General features: G+C 41.5%; 1 protein-coding gene across 2 annotated transcripts in view; it reads left to right on the forward strand.

Moving 5' to 3' along the window:
• Positions 1-2,675: 2,675 nt before the first annotated feature.
• BRAF (B-Raf proto-oncogene, serine/threonine kinase) overlaps positions 2,676-25,745 on the forward strand; it is an 88,367-nt gene continuing 65,297 nt past the window's right edge. For both annotated transcript variants that reach the window (XM_074871799.1, XM_074871800.1), the window contains exons 1-2: positions 2,676-2,975; positions 20,579-20,680. In XM_074871799.1, coding sequence (XP_074727900.1) covers positions 2,832-2,975; positions 20,579-20,680 — 246 coding nt within the window. In that variant the 5' untranslated portion in view covers positions 2,676-2,831. The remainder of the gene's footprint in view (positions 2,976-20,578; positions 20,681-25,745) is intronic.

The raw sequence follows: 25,745 nt of genomic DNA on the forward strand, positions 1-25,745 counted from the left end.
TCTCCTTCCTGCACAACTATCTTTTCAAATAGTATTCTGTTTTTTATTTTAGGTGGAACACTGGTTTTTTAACTCCTGTATTTCAGGTGGTAACTGCTGTGTGCCCAGTTTTGGTCATCAGCTGTCACCATTAGGGTTTAGAATTGCAACTCTTCAGGCGGTACATCAACTGTAGTAAGGAAGTCTAGCAAATATATTTTATGTGAATGCAAATCTGAAAAAATTAGAAGCTCGAGAACAAAGGCACGCAAGATCACTAAAAGCATTGGGAAAGATTACAACTTACAGACTGATAGTATTCTACTAATTCCACTGCTAGATTTATGCCCTGGTCATAAATTGCTTGGGGAACAAAACAATGGCTATGACTACGTTCTGTACATTGAGACTAAATTACGCCTTGGCATAAATTTCATTGAAACGAATGGACTTTCTCTGTTTGTTAACCCATATTACTCTGTTGGCTTTTCTACAATAGGCTGTGTGCTGGGAGAGCCATCTCATGTTACCTCTGCCGCCTTTTCCTTCAAAGATCAGAGAAATTTGTCCTAGCATTTAGTCCTCAGCACGTGTTATTTTCCAGAGTCTGTGTGCATTTTTCACTACCGTTACACATTCCCATCGCATAGCAGGAATTGCTGATAATTATCCTCTTCATTAATGTGGCTATTAGAGAAAATGTCTAAACTTGGCGAGCTGCTTAGTTTGTACATTTGGTTCTTATGTATTTGTGCAGTCTTTTTGTTGACTGCGCTGCAGGCCACCAGTTGTAGGAAAACCTAGGCTCCTATCTCAGGAAAGCATAGCCTGTCAGATAATAAATTAAAATCTATTTAAATATTAATTAGATTATTTTGCTGATTTCTCATGTGTATTCAGGAGGTGTTTAATACTGCGTAGCTCTCTACAGGAAAGACCTTCAGCTAAATTCATGCCCAAAGTTCCTTCCCTCCATACCACAGGGTCTGGTATTCCTGACTCCGTCGTGGTTTTGCTGTGTCCATACAGTAAATTGATGTTGCATTTATTTATCAGTTACAGCACTGCCAGTATCGAACTGAATCTGAGATGCTCTTACACACCGATGGCCCCAGTGTGAAAGGTGAAATATAAACCTGAAATCTATCATCGGGATTATTACATTAAGAGGTTGTATGGTTATGTATTCACAACTGCAGTGAAACAAAGATAAGTATGTTTGCACTTGCATGTTTCAACTTAGTATTTTAATTGACTACCATAAAACATATCAGGTTGTGATAGAACAGCCTTTACCTTCTCTGAAATCCTGCTGTTGTTCTGATACGTTAGATTTTCTTTCAATGCGTTAAAATACTGTTATCAATCTGGTATTTATCATAAAGACCTTTTCAGCAAGAAAGCAACTTAAAACACCTGATTTAGTGAATGCTTTATGTGTGCAAGCAGCATTTCGATGGATGTGGCATACAGGGATATGATGCAGGTCTGTTTTTACTTTAGATGGGAGCACTCTACCACTTTGGGGGAAGATGGCCACAGGCACTGGGGACTTGGGGACAGCAGGCTTTGGGGGGCAGCGGTGGCTGCCGGCTCCAGCTCTTCTTCGCTTCTTCGCTGGAGAGAGCGGCATTTCCCAATGCACCATACCCACCACCTTGCTTCCTCTGTCATTCAACCCGAGGACCGAAGCCCACGGCAGGTCCCGCTGTGTGAGCTCACCTTTTTTTTCCCCTGGTAAGCCAGACTATCGGGGAAGGGGGTGCATGTCCCATCATGCAGACAAGGTGCAGACAGGGTGGACACTCGTATTTGGAAACAGGCATCTGCTCCCAGACCTCCAGATCGGACAAAGCTGGCCAGAGGATAAGGGAGGTGTTACCGAGCAGGATGCTGAGCTCACGACCAGACCCTTCCCTTGCCTGAAGCACCCTGTGTGGCGGCTCAAGGCCCAAATGCCGTCAATGGAAAAAATAAGGATGTTTTATCAATTCTAGCAATCAATTATCGTAGTTATAACTAGAGTAGGTACATCATTTTCAGATGAAAATATGGGTTTTGGAAGTATCTCTGTCATCGCCTCAAGGTACCTGTTTATAAAGCTACCTCAAAGCCACCACACTATTGTTTGTCAAATGACGTCAAACCAGTAAAGGGTCCCTTTCCTGCCCTGGCTCTTCACCGCGCTCCTGTTCCAGCACACCGTTAGCTCACACTGTACGTAAGGTCCCATTTGTTTCTCATTTTAATCCTGCCGGCACCCCAGTCCCGGTTTTATTCCACCCGCAGCTGGCGGGTTCCCCGCGCTGCCACCGAGGCCGCCGCTGGGAAGGACCCGCAGGCCGGGGCAGTGCTGGCAGCCCGCCGCAGGCCCCCTGGCGCTCGGTGCTCGCCCCCTCGCCCCGCCAAGCCGGCTCTGGGCGGGCTCCTCCGGCCTCCGCCGCCCTCCGAGCCCGCCCGCGCCACCGGCCCCCAGCGCCGGGCCCGGCCCCGTCCGCCACCGGCCGCGCTTCCGCCCCGCCAGGGGGCGCTGAGGCGGCGGGGGGCGGGGCCGCGGGGAGGGGGCGGGGCCCCAGCCCACGTTTGAGTTCCCAGGGCGACCGGTGGTCGCGCCGTGACGTCAGGGTGTTTCCCGGTGACGTCAGGCGGCTCATGCGCAGTGGCCGCGGCGGCGATTCTGGGTGACGTCACGGGCCGGGCGTGACGTGCCGGTGGCGCGGGCCGCTGGGAGCTGGCTGGGATCTGCGCTCGCCCCCTCCCCCCCTCCCACTACGGGTCGCGGCTGGGGGCGTCCCGGCGGCGGGGACGCGGCTCCCCCCTCCCCCTCCCTCGCCCCAGCGCTTCGATCCAAGATGGCGGCGCTGAGCAGCGGCGGCAGCGCGGAGGGGGCCTCGCTCTTCAACGGGGACATGGAGCCCGAGCCGCCGCCGCCCGCGCTCGGCGCCTGCTACGCGGGGGGCAGCAGCGGCAGCGGCGACCCGGCCATCCCGGAGGAGGTGAGGCCCCTCGGCGGCTGCGGCGGCCGCCCACCTCCCGCCGCCGAATGCGCCCCCGCCCCCTCCGGCCGACCCGCGCCCGGGGGCCGCCGGCGGGCCCGGCCGGGGCTACGGCGGCGGCGAGGGGCTCGCCGGAGCCCCGCAGGGCAGCGTGAAGCGCGGGGCCGGCGGCGGCGGCGGGGATCCCCGCGCCGGGGAGGCCCCGGCCTCCTCCCCCCCCTCCGGCGGCGGGGGCGCCGCTCGCTCCAGCCGCCGCCGGTGATGCAGTGTCGGGGCAGGGAGGCTCCGCGCCTCTCCGCGGCCTCGCTCCCGCCGCGCACCCCCCGGTGCCCGCAGGCAGCGCCCGCGGCCCGGGCCCGCTCTGTCCCGGGGGCGGCCCGTGTCGCCGTGAGGAGGCGGCGCGCCTGGGGCCGGGGGCCGGGGCTTCCCCCGCCCCGCCGCGCTCCGGCTGGGGAGGGGCGGCGGTCGCGGTCCGGTTTCAGACGAGCCCCGCTCCGTGCCCCTGCTGTCAGAGGGCTGTTAGCGGGCGGCTCTGGCCGGCAGGGCTTTTGTGTGGGGGTTTTGTAATCGGTTTCCCCCGATGGTTTGGAAACACTCGAAATATATTTTAAAAGCGGGGTTGGGTAGGGTTCCTTTTGTGACTGTCGGCCTGGCTCACCGTTCCTATGCGAGGACTCTGAGGAAATGTTAACGGACAGGGCACTGTGCAGGCACTGAGGATGTCGGGCCTCTGGTTTGTGTTTCTTACATACTTCCTGTGTTTTGGGGCATGTTACTTAACTTCCCAATCCCACGGAGAGCGAGCGGTACTACCTGTTTTGCTAGGGTTAAAGTGTAAGTTGCTAACGCTTCTGAAACGTTTTCAGAAGGCAGAATGAAATGTGCCGTAGCAACACAAGGTGTTCTGTCGATTCAAATACCATAGGCATTGAAGTCAGAACGAATTGCCAAATGCCATATATCAGGTTTGTTCTGGAGGTAAATACAGATGCCAGAAGCTCAGCCTTCTTGTTTTGAGTGTTAGTTGCAGAAGACTATTTCAGCCCAGCTCTCCCCAGCGTATCTGTGTAATTGGTACAGGACCTCTTCTCGGTGAGCAGAGTCTTGTGGCCCTGGGAGGTGCCGAGCCCACCAGGTGGCTTCTTGCTGCTCTGGGGGGAGAGCACCTCCAGCAGGGAAAGCGAACTGGCTTGGATCATCAGCTCACAGGGGGGTCCGCTTTGACTCCCAACTCACCGGGAAAAGGCTATCTTTTTATCCATTTTATTTATCAATAGCATAGTGGATTACAGCGGAATTAATGAGTTGAGAAGTTTGACAAGTGCTAGAACTCATGCTGGGTAGACGACCTGAAAGTAGAAATAGGGAGGGAGTCTGCCCCTATCGATGCTAGTGAGAGGTGAGATTGATTTCTTCATCTTAAGGAGCTACTGGCTTACTTGCTGAAGGCAGCTAAAGCTCAGTAGTATACGTGTATTTTACACCTAACCGACAGGGTGATTAAATGCTTTGGGTAATGCAAGTCCAGTCTTAACTTTCCTGAGTAAGGAGAAACCCTCAACTGGTCTAGAAACCTAAATACCTAAAGAGTGGAGTTGAACAAATGCTTTCTTTTGGCAGCAAAATAAGGTTAAAAAGCTTCTTGATGACTTTTATCACCAGATTGTCCTGGTACAGCTGTGCATGGAACTCAATTTCTCAGTTATTTCTGCCATAAAAAAAAAAAAAATATTTCAATACCTGGTTTATATTGTGGCCCTAGAAACAGTAATATCAATATAGTTGAGTTCGGTAAATAAACTGAGGTGCAAGAGAGAGGAGAGGGGAAAGCAGTGGCAGGAGGCAAGAATTTTAAAAAATCAATTTTTGTACCAAGGTGATTTTTTTGCAGAACTGCTGTAAGTCACTTGAACTTCAGAAATGTTAGATTTGACTCCAAATGCAAAATTACATACTGTAGCTTCTTCTCCCCCCACCCTGAATACCTTACGTCTTTACATGAGAGAGAGCAGCAGTCTGGTATCTGGAACACCTGCCAAGCAGAGACCTTGGTGCGTTGCAAATATGGGTGCATATATTCAAGGTTCGGAAGTGTGTGGGGGTATTCTTGTATTATTTAAAAGCAAACTTCTTGAACATTGGAAATACTGAAACACACATGTGTAAGGCAGAGCTGGTGCTAGAATTTTTATTTTCTGATGTGGTTTTGTTCTTTAGTTAGCTAGTTCTTAAGTAAGTTAAGTAATTACTTTTACTGTGTAAGAACACCTATTACTTCATCTAAATCTTTACTTTTAATAAAGTTCAAGACCAAAAAATTGCTGATACAGTTAAAATGGAAACTATCCTTAATACTAAAACAAGCCAACCTAAAGTGTAAGGCAAATTCAAAGTGACATAAGTCAGAAAAATACTGAAGTGCTTCTAACTGACTCATAGCTCTAATGCAAGTACATGTTCCAGTGTTTTGTTTCATTCCTTCAGGACATGGGTGAATCTAAGCTTTAAAAGTAACCTTGCTGTAGAAGCCCATCAAGGAGCATAACCTCTCTTATAGTGAGGACATACCTGGGAAGTTTTCGTTCCCTGTAATCTTTTTGGAACTGCTGTCCCGATTTCCAGAAGGAAAACCTTGAGTTCTATACTCAGTTTCTAGTTTTAAGCGGAGTGTACCACAAGAATACCCCCGTACTCGGCCCTGGTGAGGCCGCACCTTGATTCCTGTGTTCAGTTTTGGGCCCCTCACTACAAAAAAGACATTGAATTACTCGAGTGAATCCAGAGAAGGGCAACGAAGCTGGTGCAGGGTCTGGAGCACAGGTCGTACGAGGAGCGGCTGAGGGAACTGGGGTTGTTTAGTCTGGAGAAGAGGAGGCTGAGGGGAGACCTCATCACCCTCTACAACTACCTGAAAGGAGGTTGCAGAGAGCTGGGGATGAGTCTCTTTAACCAAGTAATAAGTGATAGGACAAGAGGTAATGGCCTCAAGTTACACCAGGGAAGGTTTAGACTGGATATTAGGAAGCATTTCTTTCCAGAAGGGGTTGTTAGGCATTGGAATGGGCTGCCCAGGGCAGTGGTGGAGTCCCTATCCCTGGAGGTGTTTTAAGAGTCGGGTTGACATAGCGCTGAGGGATATGGTGGAGTTGAGAACGGTCAGTGCTAGGTTAATGGTTGGACTAGATGATCTTCAAGGTCTTTTCCAACCTAGGTGATTCTGTGAATCTCTGAGAGACCTTGAAGTAGTCTTATACAAACTTGTAAGTTGTAACCCTCTGGTAAAGGAGGTATTCTGGATCAAGGTTGTAATCGAGTGCTTCTGTGTTGGTTAAAACTGCATCAATGTTGCTTACAAATTCAAGGGTTGGGGTTTTGAAAAACAAGTTTAAGCCATATTGTTCAACTCATGGTCAGTTTTTAATCAAATAATGAATTTAGTTCTTCAGAAGTTGCCTCAGTGGCCTAACTGCTGATGCTAAAAATCTTCTAATAATGAAGTTATTACATGAAAGTATAATAATTGCTAAAGCATTTTTTTCTGTGTTACAGTTCAAGATTAGTAAGAGTAACTGCATATGCACTCACATAGTACATTTAGGAAATGGGTACTTCGTGGAGGCGTAAGGATTTGAAAAGGGTTAGGGGAAAGCAAATTTAGCAGAAATTTTTTTCTTCCGCTCAACGTTCAGTTGCTGAAGTTGGGAGGCCTAGGATAAGTGCTGGTGTGCAGAGGCACGTAGGTTGGCTTCTTCCCCAGGATGAATTCTCAGGACAAGAGATTGTTTGGATGGAATGTTTTTAGAGTATAACAGGGTTGTTGATATAAGAAGTAAGGGGTGTGTGACAGCTGGGAGGAAAGGCTCAGTTCTTGTTGCTAGAGATTATTTACACCAATATTAAATAATTCAAATGGGATTTTCTGTACTTGGAGCTTTGTGCTCTGAACTGCTCTTTGGAAGACAAAACTTACTTTGAAGGTTGTGAAGTGAGGGCCTGAGCTGCTGGATGGTCAATTGTTTTATAGGTGGCAATGCTGGAATTTGTCCTGCATGAATATTAGTTATATATTTAGAGACCTTAATCTTATAAAACAGATTTAAGAAGAATAATAAGATGCGTAGAATGAAAAGGCGCCTTTAACCTTATAATATGAGGTAAGTGGCGAGTTCTCATAAAATAGCATAGGTACACCAAGAAAAGCTGGGGTTCATTTAGTTGCAATAACATTTAAGGAACCTATCATGCTGGGAATTAGAATAACTTTCCTTTTAGGTTTCTGTTTCTCTGAAGAGTTTACAATTAAATGTGTTAGTTGGAAAGTTGAAACAATATAAGCATTTTTTTTACTTCATTGCTTTTGTAGTTTTGGGAATAAGTCTATGTTGACTCTCAATTACGTTTCATTGCACTTGCATTCAGTGATTGAGATAACTTTATAGTCTGTGAATGACATCCTATTTAACTGTGAGGACAAGTTAAACTTTAGCTACAAGATGCTTCATATCCAGCTAATGTTCTGCTGGAGTATATCTCAAAAGATAAGTGAAATAATCCTTTTGTTTTGCATAGCACAGGAAAGGCCTTAGCTGAATGCTATGTCTGACTTTGGGTCACAGCTTCACAAGATACATGGTCTAGCTGAGGAAAGTCTAGAGAAGAATAATGGTGATCTGAAGACTAGAAGGTCATAGCTTTGAGGAAAGACTAAAAAAAACCTGAGGGTGTTTAAAAAAGAAGTGGAAATTGTCAGATCTGATGCAAAGAAGAATGCAAATAACTTGTTCTCCAGACTTGTGGTGATTACTGCCAGAAGTAGTGAGTTTAAATGTTAGCAGAGGAGATGGCTTCACGTTACTATTAGACCTTTTTCTTTATGACTAGGTATAGCGAAGCATGAAAATAGACTTTCTTATTTATAAAATGTCCATGAATAGATTCTGTCACCTCTAGAGGCAAACACGTGTCAGGAGTGATGGGGGAAAGTTGATCCAGGTCTAGAAAAGACAATGACTTTGATAACCTCTCGTCTTTTTTTCCTTAGGCGTTTTAGGATTTATTTGTGGCAAGGTAGATCGAGCATTAGAACACAACCTTGAAATACTTGAATTTAGTGGGATACTAAAGAAATTTCTGCTTATGGTGTTTTTCCCAAAAGGCAATAGGATTAACAGCTCTGTCCTGTGGTAGCTTGTTCGATTACACAAAGTTTACTTAATAGAGTAGTAGCTGCCTCTGAAAGGTTTGATGTCTCAGGAGGCTTGTTTCTTGTCTCTGTGGATATCCACAAACTGGTTGGATACAATATGTTTGGTACTGAGTTTTTTGTTAATTTATGTTGTTACTTAAGCCACTTACGCTATTCCCATTTGTATTTTGTTGTAGTTGTTAAACCCAAAGACATCTTATTTTTAAAGCTGTTCTAATAACATCCTTCTTGACACTTGTTTAGCCAGGAAAGGCAGTTCTTTTGTTGCATGTAGTTAAAAATACTGTAGACCAAATGAGATTTGTTTTTCTAATGGCAGTGTCTTTTGATGGTAGATATTTTAAAAAACAAACTGGAAAAAAAACCCTAATTTCCTTAAAACTCATATTCCACTTTGGTTATTTTGTAACAAATCTATAGTTCAGTTTTATTATTTATTGTATCTATAGAAAATTAGACTGCATGAAAGATTTTGGAGGGATTTTCCATTAGAAGGAAGTATAATTTTGTTTGTACTTGCAAGGGAAACAAGAGGACGTTTCAGATGATCATGAAATCGCTAAATCTCTTCCAATCCAGCCTTCTAGAGAAGCTGCTTCAGGTTTAAAGCTTTTTTGGAGACACTTTTTGGCCAAGTGTAATTTTTTTGCAAGTTTTATTTTCAGTTTGAACCACTTACTTTTGAAGGGCAGTGTAATGTACAATATAGTAGAAATGCTCTGTCATAACCATAGTCCACAACAGTTGATGCTGCTCCCTATCGCTGCGGTTACAGTAAAGGCAATCAAATGGTGCCCTGCCACCCCAGGGTGGGGGTTTTGCTGTTCCCTGGGCCTGCGTCGGGCCGCTCAGCCAGATCTACTCCCTTGTGCCGATTTAGGACCTACGTCATACTTTCCTACGTTGATTCAACTCACTAACACTGAAGAAAGTTGGCATTGCTGTTGCTGGGTTAGTTTTCTGCAAGCTTAGTGAACTGAATCTCCTCAACGTGGCATCCAGTGAGCTCCAGAATTCTTGCGAGGTAGGAGACAGGAGGAATGTGGTTAGGGGGAGTAGTGGTAGTACAGTGAGGTTTCCCCCTCACCTCCTTTTTTTTTTTTTTTTAAAGATCATCTTTGTCTCATGAAACTGCACTGGCCTTCATTTTTTTTATATTTGAATGAGAAGTCTTGTTCAGCTGAGGCTTCTGTAGCTGGACTTGCCAGGTTTAGATCCTGACACATTGGGTCTTTATGATCTTGAGCTTCCCATGCTAGGTTGTAACAATCCTGCTTGGTCTCTCTGGATTGCTTCTGAGCATACTTTTCACAGAAATATGATTACGTGCCATAGTTTTGTCAGTGTGCCAGGGATGCGAAGGTCCTCTATGAGCTTCTTGTATAGTAAGTATACTTTTCCAACAGCTTTGACCACTTGAGAGTTCTAGGTACAGTATTTAGGTTTTTGAGGTGTGAGATGGTTTTTGTAATTTTCAGCTGTGGTTTTCATAATTTTCAACTGTTCACACATCTGTGTGTGTGAACACAGCTACTTTCCCATAGCTAGTGCATGATACAGCAGTCAGTATGCAATGTACGTTTTTCTTTGCTTCAGCTTTTTTTATTCCAGTTGCTCTTGAGCTTTTTGGGCGTACAGTGAAATCCTCCTGATCTTCCCTTCTGCGCACAGCTTCTTTCTGAAATGATGAAATACGTATTTATGCAACTGATTTCCTTTTCTGTGGCCAGTGCTAAAGTCAAACAAGGCTGCTTGATGCAGAATTACATGCCCTTTTCTTTTTTTTTTTTTCCTGTTTAAACCCCTTTTTGCAATTATTTGGCTTGTTACTCCACCTTTTTAGCATTTGTGTGTTTTGAAGGACCAGCAACAGTGCAGTTCTTTATTCTGTTTCTGATGATATTTTATGAACGTGGACCCTAGCAAAAAAAGGTGAGACAGCAAAGGTTTAATATTTAACTATTCCCATTGTCCAAAAGTGCTGTCAGTTCAGGCAGGAGTTAGTTTTCAGGGGACAGTGCTGCCAGCTGTCAGCCCCCCAGACACTCCCCAACCAATGTGAGCATTAAAGATCAGAAAGCAGAATGTGTGCTCTTTTCAAAATGGAGCTGCTTGTGCAGTGCAAGTATAGTGTTTGGTATCAAATGAGTTCTCCACACTATTGATACTGAATTCAGGAGATCATAGGAATGTGTTTGGGCACTGAAGGAAGCTTTTGTTTTTCTAAGGTTTTGATCAAGTGAAATATTTTTGTAGGTTCTCCCAATATACCTGCACAAGATTTAGTATAAAGAGGCAATTCAATTTCTGCATGAAAGGTATCAACTTTCTTTAAAACCTTTCTTCTACGAGGCAAGCAAGTAAGGCTGCTAATGAACAAAATGTACCTACTGTTTAAAAATGTGTTGCATAACTAAGTGGCTAGGAATTATTTTTTTTTACCACTAAAAGGGGGATACCAGCTCAAATATCTTCATCTGTTACGTAGTGAGGCCCCTTAAAAAGTATACATTAGTAAAGTTGTTGTTAAATGCACTGATAAGAAGTAAATCTCAAATGCAATTACAGTGTTGTGTTGGTTGTTTTGGGTTGTTTTTTTTTTTCAGATAAAGGGATTGTTTTGAGGGTAGGCATTTCTGAAGTCTGAGTAGCATGTCTAGTTTTTTTATCCCTCTAGTACTAGTTATTCACTAATGGTGTTTGAAAAGCACTCTAAAATCAACATGAAATAAAATACATCATTATAACTTTGAGTTGATAGTATCTGGGTGTTTGAAACTGGATGGTTGTATACTGGTGCCTCAATCTTTGAACTGGTTTTGTAAATTTATTCATTAAATCTTAATAGGTTGAACATTCTTTCTAGTTAGTTGTAAGTAATATAGATTTAAATGTGAGTCTTCAGCATCGTCTGAGGTAGCTTTCAGAAAGGGTTTCTGTAAGCATGCTCATAATTTTGCTAGAATTATGAGAATGACATTTTTAAGCTTATGTACCTCATTGGAAATTGATGTAGCTTTTTCCAGTCAACTCAGTAGTTATGGGTTATAAGCCTAGCAGCAGGTTTTATGTACTAAATAGTTCTCCAGTTTGATCAGCTAAAGTTTGGTTGAGTCAAATGAAAATACCTTTTTCAGCAGGTTTTGTTTTTAATTTTTCTAAACTAGATGGTTGTTTCTAAACTAGATGGTTCCTTCTATGGTAGCTGTTGTATCTTGGTTTGGATTTTTTTTTTTTTAATTCGCCTAACTCTGTGATGAGTGGCAAGGAGCCAGTTCTGCCTCTTAAATGATTTCATTTTTCATGTTGGTACTAGGATTACTAAGGCAGCATGGTCTGCTGAGTAGAACATAGAATGCCCTTTAGGAGAATGTGGTTTCTGTGATCAGGAGCAAATTACTCATGTTTTACAAAAAAAAAAAAAAAAAACCCAACAAGTACACCTGCTCTGTTTTGGGTTATGAGACCTATTGTGAAAAGAATGGGATGGATACCTTAGTTACTTTATTGCATCACAGATATTTCTGAACAAACAGAATATATTTTTAGTTGGACTAACAGTTCCAGCTGTCTTACATTTTCAAACTAGTTGGTAGAAACCTCATGCGCAGTGTAGTAATAGTTTAGTTCTGGAATATTGCAAAGTGTATAAGAAATTATTTTATGGGTTGATTACATGAACTTTTAAATAGCTGCTGATTATCTTTTCTGGACAATCTAATTAATTGTGTGGCAAGGAGAGAGCAGAGTAAGTTCTGTAGTTCAGTTTATTTGTTTTGTCATTTTAATTAATGTGATCCAAGCTGTGTAAGAGCTCTGCTCGACTAGCATTTGCTTCTTATAGGCAATTATTGTAATTAGCTGGTTGGCTGCTTGCTTTCCATCACAAATATGACTTGTCTTCGACTTAAGGTATGCAGAGAAATAGTCTGGTGTATGCATGATAGTATTTTTTAAAATTTCATTGCTGTATGGATTTAACACATTGAGAGTCTGGTAGTTACCTCTCTAAATAAAAATTGCATTCTTAAATAAGTTAGGATAGGGTGTTTTATCTCTTTTTTAAAACTGTGACAGTCTAGGGAGAAGTTGTTAAATTCATAAATATAAATACAGTGAATTGTACGAGAACTTGATCTGTGCGTGATCCTCATGACTACTGAGTTAGTACCGAAGTGAATAAAAGAGACTAGTAATAATGCAACACAAAGGCCTTGAGGAATGTGGAATTAAAGATTTAGTTAGATCAAAGAAAGCCGTGCAGCTGGTGGTTAATGATTTAAATGAAGGATACAGACACCTCTTATTTTTCACACTGCTGTTCTACTATGGTAGAAAACACTTGTGAACTTTCCTTTTTATAGTGCTTGGAGGCAAATTCTACTCAGCAGCAAGCAGCAAAGATGGCAGGTGATGGAAAGTTGGGGAACGAAAGAGAATTAAACAGGAAGGCTGCTGCTTCATAGTAGCCTGAATCCATCTAACTGGGCTGTAGAGAGGAAAGGTGACTTTTTGTACCAGCTCAGGTGGTCACTGGGTCCTTTGCCAAGCTGTTTCAGCACACTAGACTGGCAAAAAAACTAACCTTGACAAAGAGAACAGTTTTCTGCTTATTTAGCATACTGAAATGGTTCAGCCAAAGGTTTAAGTTCTGGAGAAAGAGTAAGGAAGGGAGCAGGGATAAATAGCCAAGGACAATACCATAGTTGCACCCACTTTCTCGGTTGGTGTAAACCACAGAGCAAACGCTGCCCAAGGTTCTTGGTGACTCTGTTCTTACAGAGAAACTGCTTGGTTATGTTACAGGGATAGACTTTATTGAGCTTTATCCTTTACAATTTAGCATTGTATTTAAAAAAATATTTTTAAACACTTATAAGAAGTAAGGAACATTTGAAGTTTGAATTCCTTCTGTTAAAGAGGATGCAGCTTAAGTGGCAAAAGTCTGCCAGACTGAAAGGCTATTTATTCTGCGTTGGGTAGAGATGAATGATGAGCAATTCAATTTGCCTTTAGAATTAAACAAAGGAAAATGCATAGATTACTCTCAGTTGCAACTGATGGTTTGCAAATAAATGAGAGGTGCAAGAATATTAAGTGAAAACTGTTAGTAATGCCAGGATTTTGTGTGGTGCAAGTCTTCTGGTAAAGAAAGCAAGTCTTTATTGAATGTGTTTGTCTTAGAATCGCAGTTAGCCTTCCACTTATTTTTTCAGTAGATTTTCTGCCACTAGTTCCTCAGAGATGATATTCTGATACTTGAGTGTTAACTTGGTCAGAGGTTTCCTAGTTTTTTGGAGTAGAGGGGAAATTGTTTGGTGTTTCGTTTTGGCGGGGTTTTTTTGCTTAACAGGAACAGTGTTGTAACAAACACAGTTGAAAACCTGCATTACTGATTAGGGGTTAAGAATTGGCCTTCCTAAAAAATATTACCTGATAAATGGAAAATAGTTTTCATCTTGAAGTCTTTTTAATATTTTACTAACTGCTGTGCTTACAGTAGATGCCTGCTGATCACATTACTGTATTAACTGACCTAGTTATGATCCTAGTCATCAGACAGGATGGTACAAAAAATGTTGTACCTCTTCTTCAGGATTTTCCTTCTTGAACATACCATTACACATCTTCACCAAGGCCATTCTTCATCAGTCTAGAAAGATATGTTCATAGACTTTTGTGGAAAAAAGATACAGGATCCTTTTCCTGTTTGCTACAGTAACTTCTGTAGATACTGTTGTCTGTAACTTAATTACTATTCTGTGATTGTGAATTTTACTGGACTCATTCTGAACTGTCTAGCTAGCCAACAATGAAAATACACTGTCAAAGTTCGTATCTCAGACATTGTAAAGGAGCTGCAATAAAAATGATTCACCAACATTAATAAAAAATGCTGACGTTCATGTCACTTCTATAAACTCTCATGTGAAACTCATTGCACACTGGTTTTCAATTCAGTAAAGTTTTTCAGATGTTAGTGTTTTTCACATTTGTTTAATAAAAAGTTTAACTACACTGTTGAAAATGTGCTAAGCATGAAGAGCAAGCAAAGAGTAGGAAAAATGCAAAAATGTAACACAGTGGGTGTGCAAGTTGAGAGAAGCTTCCACTGATAGGTGAAGAGCTAGAGCCTGATGTATAGGAAGAGGGAAGGGACTGCCCTTCTGTAACACTGTATGTGTGTATTCCAGCAGATGACTGCAAAAAAAATAAAAGCGAACTTTGTAAGAGGTAGGACAAGGACTGGCAGCATTCAAGGTTGATGAGGATGGGAAATGTCTCAAGAAAAGATAACGAAATGTGAGAAAGAGGTAACAGTGATTTTCAGCAAAGAAACTGGAAGATGCAAACTCTGCCTCTTGACCTGTGAATGCTGAGGTGGGGTGTTATTAACCCTATTCATATGTCCTGGTGCCTCTCTCTCACTCTGACACTTCACTTTCAAGTTATTTAAGACATTAGTCCAGTTGAGAACAATCTCATACGTGACAGCTTTCTAAAGCATTTTCTGACAAAGTGGATCCTATCCTAGCTCAGTGGACCAAACAATTGAATTGATTGTGTAAAAAAGAAGCTTGAAGGGGCTGATTAGAATAGTATTGGATAGGTATTGATGATTTTGTCCTCTCTATAAAACAGTTTCCAAATCAAATGCTTAATTTTTTTTTTTTTTTTTAAATTACTTAGTTGGTTCTATGAAAGCATTCTCCATCATCGCCAAGTGTGATAAACCAAATGCAGGACATACTGTGCCTGGACAAATAATGGCTGCTTTTTTTTCTTTACAGAATAGATTTGAACTCTCAGGTTTCTTTTACCAAATGTGAATCATACATCTTACAGTTGGGGTGTGCTGCAAGATTTGAGTACTGATGCCAGGTGCAAAAAGTATAAAAGATAGTTTTCTTTTGTGCTGTCTCAGGCACTCTGTATTCTGACGAGCAGCAAAAGATGCGAAAATAAATTTGTGGCTTATAGCCTCGCATTTGTGGGGCCATAGTCTTCCTTGAATAGAATGGATATAGGCTTCTACTATATCTGACTTGCCTCTGTCTTGAAATAGGTCATCATCTTTATTACATTGCGAGGGAGTGCTTATTTGCAAAATTAATGCACAATTATCCACAATAGGCAGATATAAGTTGATATATTCCAGTATATCTGGAATATTTCCAGTCTTCTGGCTGCCTGTGTCCATGTTAGCCTGCGTCAGCTTCCTTGTGCAGCACTAAAAGGAGAATCAAATCTAATCTCTTGTGATAGAGAATAAACTTAACCTAATGCTATGAGATAGGACAGAAAAATTTATCTGAAGCTTTTTTTGGAAAAGTGATAAGGTTATCCAAGCTGTAAAGGATTCGTTCCTTTTTTGTGGAACTACAGTGAAATGGTGTGTCTCAAATAACCATGCTGCTTCCTGTGGGAAGGGACTGAGCTTGTATGTGGACAGTACTAGGTGCATTACAGATTTGTTTCAGAATACACTAAGATTTCTAGCAACTGTCTCTTAGGCCAGCATCGATTTTTGTATTTCTGCAAGATACTTGGCAGTTGTGATTTTACGGTTTCTTGCAGGTATGGAGTTTCATAAGTGTAGTAGAGTGCTCATAAGAGTAACAAAAAATAGGTCTGTTCTTTCTTAATAACCAACAGGCTTCTGCAGTTTTATTTCTAGAGAAAGTGTGAATAAAGTGTGGATAAAGGGATTACTGTGAGATCTCGAGGAAGAAATGGTATTAGTCTGTACACATTTAACTTGAAAAACTTTGTTTAATTCTGTTGTCTGGGAACAAGCTCTTTGGTTCAGAACTGGTTGTTAGAAGGATTCTGTATTTCATGTTTTTGCTGCCTCTGTTGTTAGGTAGTCCTTTGCTGCTGTCCTGGAATGTATATTCTTATGAGGAATAAGACACTTCCTAAAATGCTAGGCAATTTTTGTACACTCTTAAGTGGGGGGTTTTTTTGGCAGTTGAAAGAAACCCATACATCTGTGAGTGCTACTGAACTCAAGAGATCTAATTCTGAAGAACCTAGTGTTTCAGGTTGTACAGAGATGATGGGGATATATCTTGGCTCAAAATCTGTAAGGCTGGGCTGGTCCACATGATGCAAACTTAGCTGAGTTATCTGAGCAAGCAAGTCTGTAAGGAGACAAAGCAAGGCTGAAGTTGCTGGCTCTTCTTGCTGTGTAAGTGCAACAGGTATGGTGTATTTTTTGTAAGGTGGAAGCTGTGAGTACTGTGGTGTGCAGAAGCAGACATTTTTGAGTCACATGAGGTCACTTGCACAGAGCACCGGTTCCAAATTCCGGTTAGGAAAAGGCTTGAGTTCCTTCAGTTGAATTGAAGTAGTCAAAGATCCTGCATAGTAGGATTCACAGGGCTTGATTCTCAAGGAGCTAGCTAGTTAAGGGTGGCTCTGGATCACAAAAAAAGTGTGTCTAAGCATATTCACTGATATGGGAAGCCAGAATGTAAGTTTTCTGTAAGTAAAAATAAGAAGTTGCCACTTAAAGGGAAATTGTGAAGCTTGGAAATTTGCCATGGTATATGTGTTCTTGTGCGTACTTGATTAGGGATAGAATATGCTAGTCAATACTAGATTTGTGAAAGTTTTTTCAGCTTGTCGGAAGACTTTTGATGAATATGGCACACAAAATAGGTTTTCCATTTCTGTGAGCAACAAGTAATGATTTGTTGCTATGGTTGACTTTGATAAATTTCCTTCTGCCTTCAGTGTACTTTTAACTGTGTGAATAGCCTTTCAAAGATGATAGAAATCCATATTAAGTTTGCCTGCAAGATTCACTGGTGGAAAGGCTCTTGGTTTAGTGCACAGATGTATAGTAGGTAATTCAGGGCACTGTTTTCAGCTCCTCTGATCAATGTTGTCTTCCATTAGGCTTTAACTTCATCTTCTTCAGGTGAAGACATTTTTATCATAGCCTGGCAGCTGGCAGGCAGTAAGTTTAAATTTTTTTTAATTTTCTTTATTAGTCACTCAGTTTTTGCTCTTGTCATGATATTAACTTAGCAGGAAGATTTCTGCCCTCGTTAGATGCTGTTTGATTCTCTTGCTAACATCTCCTAAATAGCATGCTTCCGCTGTGCATATTGCTGTTCCTCAGTTGTATTGGTTATTCTGTATCTTTACTGTAAGAGAAGAGGGAAGCAAGGTTGTGGTTATGGACACAAAATAGAAAACATATGAGAGAGGAAGTTATTCAGTATCAATCTTCAAAACAAGTTTGTGGAAACTCACCTGACAGGGTGTGCTGGGTTTGTGTGGTGGGGTTTTGGTAGTGGGGGAAGGGGCTACAGCAGTGGCCCCTGTGAGAAGCTTCTCGAAAGCTCCCCTGGCTCTAAGTCAGAGCTGCCTCCGGCCAAGGCCGAGCCAGATAGCGATGGTGGCCATGCCTCTGTGATAACGTATTTAAGAAGGGAAACCTGAGAGGTTGGGGACTTTGCAGAGGTGTCCTCCTAGTAACTCGTCCTCAAACACCGAGGTCAGTAGAAGGAAGGGGGGGAGCTGTGCTGGAGCAGAGCCCCCCTGTATGGCATGGTGAGATGGCAGGGCTGACCCCGTCACCCACGGAGGTCACTGGAGGAGCAGAGATTTGCCTGTGGAGGACCCCCAGGACTCTGGGAAGAAGCCCCCACTGTTGTAGTTTGGTGCTGGGAGGACTGCAACACACTGGAGCATCTCGAGAAGAATGCATCTCCTGGGGAGGACTCACGGCAGAGGAAGTTTGTGGAGGACTGTCTCCCGTGAGAGGGATGCCACGTGTTGCAGGGGGAAGAATGCAGAGGAGTGCTTTGCCCCCTGTGCCTTGCAGGAAGAAGTGGCAGACTGACTGCACCCCCCATCCTCTGCCCCTATGCCATGGAGGGAGGAGGTAGATACATCAGGAACAAAACTGAGCCTGGGAAGAAGGGAGGGGTGTGGGGAGGTGTTTTTAAGGTATGGTAATGCTCCTCACTGTCCCATTCTGTCTGTTAAGTGTTGTTGTTGTTAGTGTTTTGAATTCGAGTGGTGTCTTTTTTTTTTTTTTTCCTTCCCTGAACCAGCCTGTCTTTTGCCTGTGACCATAGTGGATGAGCAACCCCCTCCCTGTCCTTATCTCGATTCCTGAGCCTTTTGATTCATTTTTCTCCTTCCCAGCACAAGAGAGACGTGACTATACTGGAGAGAGTCCAGTGAAGGGTCACAAAGATGATTGGTGAAAGGAGGATGGAGCCAGGCTCTTTTCATTGGTGCCCAGTGACAGTACCAGAGGCAGTGGGCACAAACTGAAACACAGGAGGTTCCTTCTGAACATCAGGAAACACCTTTTTCCTGTGAGGGTGATTGAGTGCTGGCAGAGGTTGCCCAGGGAGGTTGTGGAGTCTCTATCCTTGGAAGTATTCAGAAGCCATCTGGACATGGTCCTGGGCAACCTGCTTGAGCAGGGGGGTTGGACCAGATGACCTCCAGAGGTCCCTTCCAAACTCCACCCTTCTGTAATTCTCGGTTACTTTGTCAGTGAAGCATCTTCCCACATTCCCCATTGTCAGGCACAATAAATTGTCAATACTGGTTGTGGTACAGTACATGTTGAGGAAAACTTCTGGTGGGAAAAACTGCCAGGATGGCCAAATAATATAAGTTCTGCTAAGTACTAATGAAACCAGTTTCTGAAGGTAATCCTGAGATGATTCCCTAGTCTGCCAGGTATTTTTTGTATGCGCACCCAGGTTAACAGCATGTTACCAGTTACATAGTAGCTAAACATCCTAAACTCTTATATTGAACAGGTTAATCGAAATAGTTTTGATTCAGACTTGTTCTTTTCACCAAGCATACAATTAGCCCTCACCATCTTGGAGAAAAACTAACAAAATAGAGAAATCCTCCTCTTTGCTGCTGGTTGGCAGCCCTGGCTTCAACTTGATAAATGGATTGCAAGTTGAGAAGCAAGCTGACTTCCACAGTTGCCTCGAGGGAATTTACATATGGAATACTTGAATAGCACACTTTTTGTTTGGTAACCCCCCACTCCCCTCACTCCTTGTAGCTTGGGTTGCTTGTTCCTGAGCAAACTATTTCTGTTTGACTGTAGCTTTTTGATGTGATCTTTGTTTTGGTATCTGTTCTCAAACTTGGGCTAGAAGTGAATCGATTATTAGTTTACTTTAGGAAATTGCTGACAAATAACTGATGTCTAGAATAGAAGGAGTAAATAAGGTGGTGTGCAAAATGTGAGTTCTGTATTTTAGAGTTTGGGTTTTTTGTGAACATTGCAAGTTATGAGTAAAATTTGTTTTGATCCAACTTGAATTGGGTCTTATTATTGGTGCCTACTTTAGAATATGAAGTTATTGGCATCTTCTTTTCAAAGAGGTAGGTCATCACAATTTGTAAATCCAGACCTGGTCATGAGGCTGTATATATTATAATCTGTGAAGCAGAAAAGAGTTAAACTGAAAAAGGTAACAGGAATCTTTAAAATCCTTTTGGAAGAAGCACTGTTTATACTGTCTTCATTTATTCCATCCTGGGTCTGATAACTCTGACCTAATAATTTTCCCTGATAAATAATCTGAATAACTCTTCTATGAAGAAGAGATTCTCCTCTCTTCTTCTGTCTTCCCTGCTATAAATTTCTGTCTTTGGTTGGACTGAAGTAGTTTCTAAATCAGTGTAGTGTTATTGCTTTAAGTGTTTGGGTTTATGCTTCGCTATCTTTTTAGGTATAAATTAGGATTCATAATACTGTTCACCTATAGTAGTCTCCACGTCCTAAAATTAACTCTTTCAAGATATTGTGAAGAATGAGTGACAACCTGAGTTGTTTCATGGTACGGTGCCAAAAGTCTTCTCTGTGCACTAGAGGTAAATGTCTTTTTCAGATCATGGCCAAAGTCTGTAAGAAAACTTGCAGGGTGAGTATAGAAGTCAGGGTATAGAAGGTGATCTTTAAGACCAAGACATCTTGTTCCCATGCAAATAGAACACTATGTCTAGATTTTTGTGTATGTTGTTTACGCAGATTACTTAAGGTTTGATAGAACTTCGCTAAACTTTGTAGTACTGTGGAAATTGGGTTGCAAAGTCTTGGGAGGAAAATACTTAATATGATTTTGATAAACATGAAAAATAAACTGTTCTTAAGTTGTTTATTCAATGGTTCCTGAATTTTAAAAACAAATTTAATTTTTCTCTGTTCATCTCAGAAGCAAGATGTGTATTACTGACAGTGGATGAACAGGATAGCTTTGTGCACTCTTTTACTGATAATTAAAATACTTTTATTATGGACTTCTGTTATTAAATATCAAGAAAATACAATTTTTTTGTTTAGGACAGAATCTCTAGGCTCCTTTTGATTCTAAGAATTTTAAATTTTCTGTTTCAGGTGTGGAATATCAAACAGATGATTAAATTAACACAAGAACATATAGAGGCACTGCTAGACAAATTTGGAGGAGAGCATAACCCACCATCGATATATTTAGAGGTAAGTTTACATTCAAATGAATGTGGTTAGATTAATGGTTTGTTATTTTAATCTTATAAGAAGCATCTTGTGTTAAACCTGAGAATACCTGTAGTAAAAGAGACTATTCTCCTTGTGTATTAGAAACTTAACTCTTTCCCTGAAGATAGAAGGGAACTGTATGAGATTCCTGATATGCATCAGTAGGGGAAGATCGGTGGCATGGTCTAGTAGTTATGTTGGTGCAACTGAAATGTAAAACATCCTTTTAAGGTGTGGAGGCAGGCAAGACTGTGTGTATATAATAGAAAAAGGCATGCTCTCTTATTAAAAGCAAATATATACACACACCCATGAAAACATCTTATAAGATTAACATTGCCTTTAAAGCAGTTGACTTTACTTTTTTTCTCTTTGAAAAATAATCATGTAGAATCAAAAAAATTGTATTAGTAGAGGGGAACTTATTAAAGAAATACATAAAATTGTAAGGTGGAGTAATATTTTCAAGCTGTGTTTAATTTGTAAACTTAAATACAAATTAAATTTCTGTATTCTTTCATCACTCCGGATTCATAAAGTTGCATTGCTGTAGAACCATTAAGAGCATAAAAAAGGACTGCACGCATAAGTTACATCTATTAGGAATTGAATGGGTATCACTTGCTCCAAACCCTGCCCTTTTCTTGGTTCTCTCAAGTATTGAAATAACCGGAGGTCAACCAGATTTCTTTTGTAGTCTTTTTAATTGTAACTGCTGCCTAAAGGCACTGGGTAATTAAAAATAAAGATCTCATTATTTGAGGTACTTCTAGCTTTTATCTTAATCTGTCAGAGCAGGGCACTAGCTTGATTATACGAATATTGACATAATGTCCTTAACAGTTAAGGTCAAATGAGGCCCTCTATAGTTGCTTTAGTTACTGCTAATGTGAAATGGGAGTAGTGAATGAGTGCTAATAACTATTTTAACCACTCGGTGGTATATAAACACACCTCTGTTTTCACATGAACTGGTTTATTCCATATGTCTGGATTTAATATTGCCACATGTATGTTGGTTTCATTAGATTGTGTATGAAATTGCAATAATAATGAGCTTAATCTGTACTAAATCTGTATTTCAGGTAGTGAAATTGTTAGTTCATTACAACTATTTGTCACTTACTTGTATCTAAATTAAAACTGAGATCCCTACACTGGAAGCTTTTTGATTATTCTGTAGCTCATTGATAGGGAAGAGGGTATATGCAGTTGTAAATGCATGCTAGGAAATTGTTACAATAGTAAAGAGTATAGTAAGTCTGAATCAGTTTGTGACTACAAACCACAGAGCTTAATGTAGATTTGCAAGTTTGATGGTTCCATGTGCTGCTGAGACAAAACTGCAACTCTGGCTACTCAACATGGTAGGGAAGCCCTGCAAGACAGAGTGAAGTGTTACTTCACTGCCATGAGTTGTGCTGGGTCATGAAGTGGGTCTTGTGACAGGTAGTGCTGGTGCTGGCTAGGGAGCAGTAAGTCATTGGGAGGGAGGTGGAAGTGACTGGGATTCTGCTTTTTCAGTTGAATTATCCCAAGAGGCAGTGAGTCCTGTGAGAAGAGCCCATTCTCAATGAAATGAAAACGCCTTGCTTTTCCTAGGTGTTTGCAGTGTGGTTCCTCTGCTTCCTTTGTACAGGTGGTTGCGGTACCAGTAGTGGTTAAGCCACTTCCAGTCATTAACCTGGAAGGAGAATCTTCAGGTTTTGTTGGATTAGTTTGCCATCCCGTTAGTAGATTGAACAACTTCCTGATGAAGTCCAGTGAGCCCCAAAGCTGTGGTTAAGGTTAGGGAAGGGGAAGAGCTTGCAGCTCTGAGCCAAGAACCTAGAAAATGGGGTGAGAGAGGAGAGGAACTTCCTATTTGGATGGCCATTAGCTTAGACTGGATCATCCTCAGGTGGGTTGATTGAAGTGAAGAGGATTAATTGCTGCAAACCTGTCATTTGTTTAGTGTATTTGTTTAGTAGATTTCCTGTGGTACAACTAGTGTGAAGGAATAAAAAAGAAGAAATACATTACAGAGTACCTGATAACAGTCAGAAGCAAGATTACTGTCTACCCTTGACTGTTCATTTCAACCAGCAGCAGTTGTCTAGTGCATACTTTCTGTGCCTTTCCTGCCTTTTTGGCTGCTTTTGGCTTGGTCAAGATCAGGCGTTACTTTCTATTGTCAGAATTTACTTTGCAGCAATTTACCTGAATCTTATCTGGCACTGCTAGAGCTGCTGTTTTGACTTTCTGTACTTCTCCACCTTTCAGAAGAAGGGCCAGAACAACCCTGCTTGCAATGTAAAAGGACAAAGCTATATGTAAAAACCTTTGAATGTAATGTGATAAAGTGTGGAAGAACACGTTTGCTTCTAGGAAATGCAGAACTGAGAAAATACAGTAGTTTTGATATGAATAAAAAGAACAGGGGAGTGTGTAGAATACATGTGGGTAGCTTAAGTGGTTCAACAGACAACTTGTCTGTCTGGTATCTCTTAGAAATGGCAAACTCCCTATGTACGGAGTGGCTGTGCAATGTGGGGCCTGTTGCTCAAGTTCTGTATATGGGCATCATCACTAACTTCTATGCGTGACCCTTCTTTCTCCCCACACTTTCATGTCTGGGCTATGTCTAGGTCTTGATGCTATTTCCAAAGTGCTCAAACAGGAAGGTAGCATAATTTACACTCTGTCTATCCTTTTCTGACTGTTATATTTTGATTGTTTTGCTGAAGCCTTATTTCTGGCTCTAAAGTGCAATTGCCCTGCTTTTACCCAGCACCTGTATGGGTAATTTTGCTAGTCTGTTACTTGGACTGCATCACCCTTCCCTTTGTTTTCTTCCACCGCTCTGATCTCTTTTCATCTTCCATAAAATGTGGACTTCTGTAGATTGTGCCTGATGATCATCTCTTGAGTGCTATCAGCAAGCACATTGTCTGCTTCTCTTAGCAAAAGTTGGAATTAGCCAAAGCTAATTGCTAGGTAAGTACCTGCAAATGAACACTTCCGCTTTCACCGATATTGCCTTTCACTGTTGTAAACATCTAGTTTGTTATTATAATGCTTTCTGCAAAACCATGGCTTTTTGTATACCTATGAAAAGCTTGACAGCTATCCATCCATCTTCTGGTGTGTAGAATTTCAGTACAATAGGATTTGTTTGGTTCTTTTGTACTCTTGTCTGTCTTTATATCTTTCATTTCTTATGCATTTACTGCTCACATTCACAGAACTTACAGCACCCCTGTGCTGGCTCCTGGCCTCTGCTGGAGCTGCCTCTGTAGACCTGTCAAGTAACAGGTTGGTTGAACCTGGCAACAAAATTGCATTTCAGTTGAAAGTGGAAGGGAAAGGGTTGGGGGCATAGAAGCATGCAAAGGAAAGCTGAAGAATTGAACAAGAAAATTAATTCTGAAAACTGAGCATTCAAAGGATGTAGTTAAAATTATTTGTGCGTTGAAGATAAAACATACACCTCATTTAAAAATAAAAAGGAATTTATGCCTTAGGTACAGTTGCTCAAGAAAATGGAAGCTAAGAAGCTTTCATTTCTGTCCTCATCTGAGAGCAAGAAGACAAAATGTTGGTTTGTTTTATTTTTGTGGCAGACTTTTATTTTAATTCTAGGGGGGTTCAATGCGTTTTACATCAAAAGCACTTTAAAACTGACAGCTATTGTCACAGCCATCATTTCAGGATTCATTAACTGACTATGAAAGAGGAATGGATGTCTTGAAACATCGGAAGTGATTGACATGCGCTATGTTGAATTCGGCATATATTTAATTATTCCTGCAAGAGGGGGTACTTGGATTCAGGGGTATCTCCCTGCCTTGATCCATCACTCATCAGTGACAGTCTTAAAAAGGTGACTGTAGAGCACAGGGAGTAAGGCTGCTTGGTTTGCAGCTGCTTAGGAGTAGAGAATGTAGTGTGAAGCTGGAGGGCAGCGGGTAGCTTGTCTCTCTCCTCTCAGGGCAGGAAAGTAGGGGCCAAGGAAAGACACCAAAGCTGCAGACACTTCTGAGTGTGTGTATAAGGTACAGGGATAAGAAACAAAATGAACAGAAGAAAGAAGAGAACATTTGTCATTAACCACATTAGTTTCTTCTAATTGTTATAATTAGTAGTAGCTTCAGGTATCTTATCAATGGTCTCTCATATCATTATAAGAAAAACTTTTCTGTTTGTTCTGGCTGGAAGAAATAATAAACGTAGTAAGCAATGGCTGTATTAAAATTGAAAAATGGCTTGTAGCTAAAATTCTTTCTTAAGTAATCCTAGTTCTTCTTCCATCCCCTGTGTGTGAGCATGTATCTCGGATCTAACAGACCCCTGGAAATCACTGTCAAATATTTGAAATGACTGCTTGACTCAGTAGATGTAGAAATATCACTAATAGCATTTTTCTTTTCTTCTGGAAAGGAGGCTGCAGGAACTCCTTGGTAGGTTTTATCACACTTTTTGGAAGCACTCTGTATCACAGCAGCTGAAAACATCAATGATTTTTGTCTTCCCACATAATTTCGTAGTGCATTATATCTGTCCTTGAAGTGCTGTTTCCCAAAATACAGTTTGTGATTCACTGTGGAAAAACCCTTTTCTTAAGGGTTTCTCTAAGCATTGTAAATATTGGAAATCTTTACTGCAAAGAAGTCTAATATTATGATACTGGGAAAAGCTGGAATTCAGTCAGCAAAAATGTTTAAAATATGCAGTTGCATATTATTCTATAATGGCCATCCAAATTAATTTTTTTTGTCTCTACCAAGAAAGTACTGATGAAAACAATAGCCTAAGTTAGAGAAAGGTCTGTGCATTTCAACTTAGCATTGGCAACAAATGCTTTTTACAAACTGAAACGGGTTGTACAGATCCAGACTGGCCAAAAGCAGTCACCTCAAACTTAGAAAGGAGAGATCGTGCTTAAATGGCTTAATCATTTGTTAGCCTTCGTAGACTCTTAATGACTGTTCAGGGAGGCCTTACCTATTTAAACTTCCAAAATACATTGTGCACCCTTGCCTTGTAGTTATCTGTAGGGTATTAT

Source organism: Strix uralensis, chromosome 5 (assembly GCF_047716275.1).
Source record: "Strix uralensis isolate ZFMK-TIS-50842 chromosome 5, bStrUra1, whole genome shotgun sequence".
In the NCBI taxonomy this organism is placed as follows: Eukaryota; Metazoa; Chordata; class Aves; order Strigiformes; family Strigidae; genus Strix; species Strix uralensis.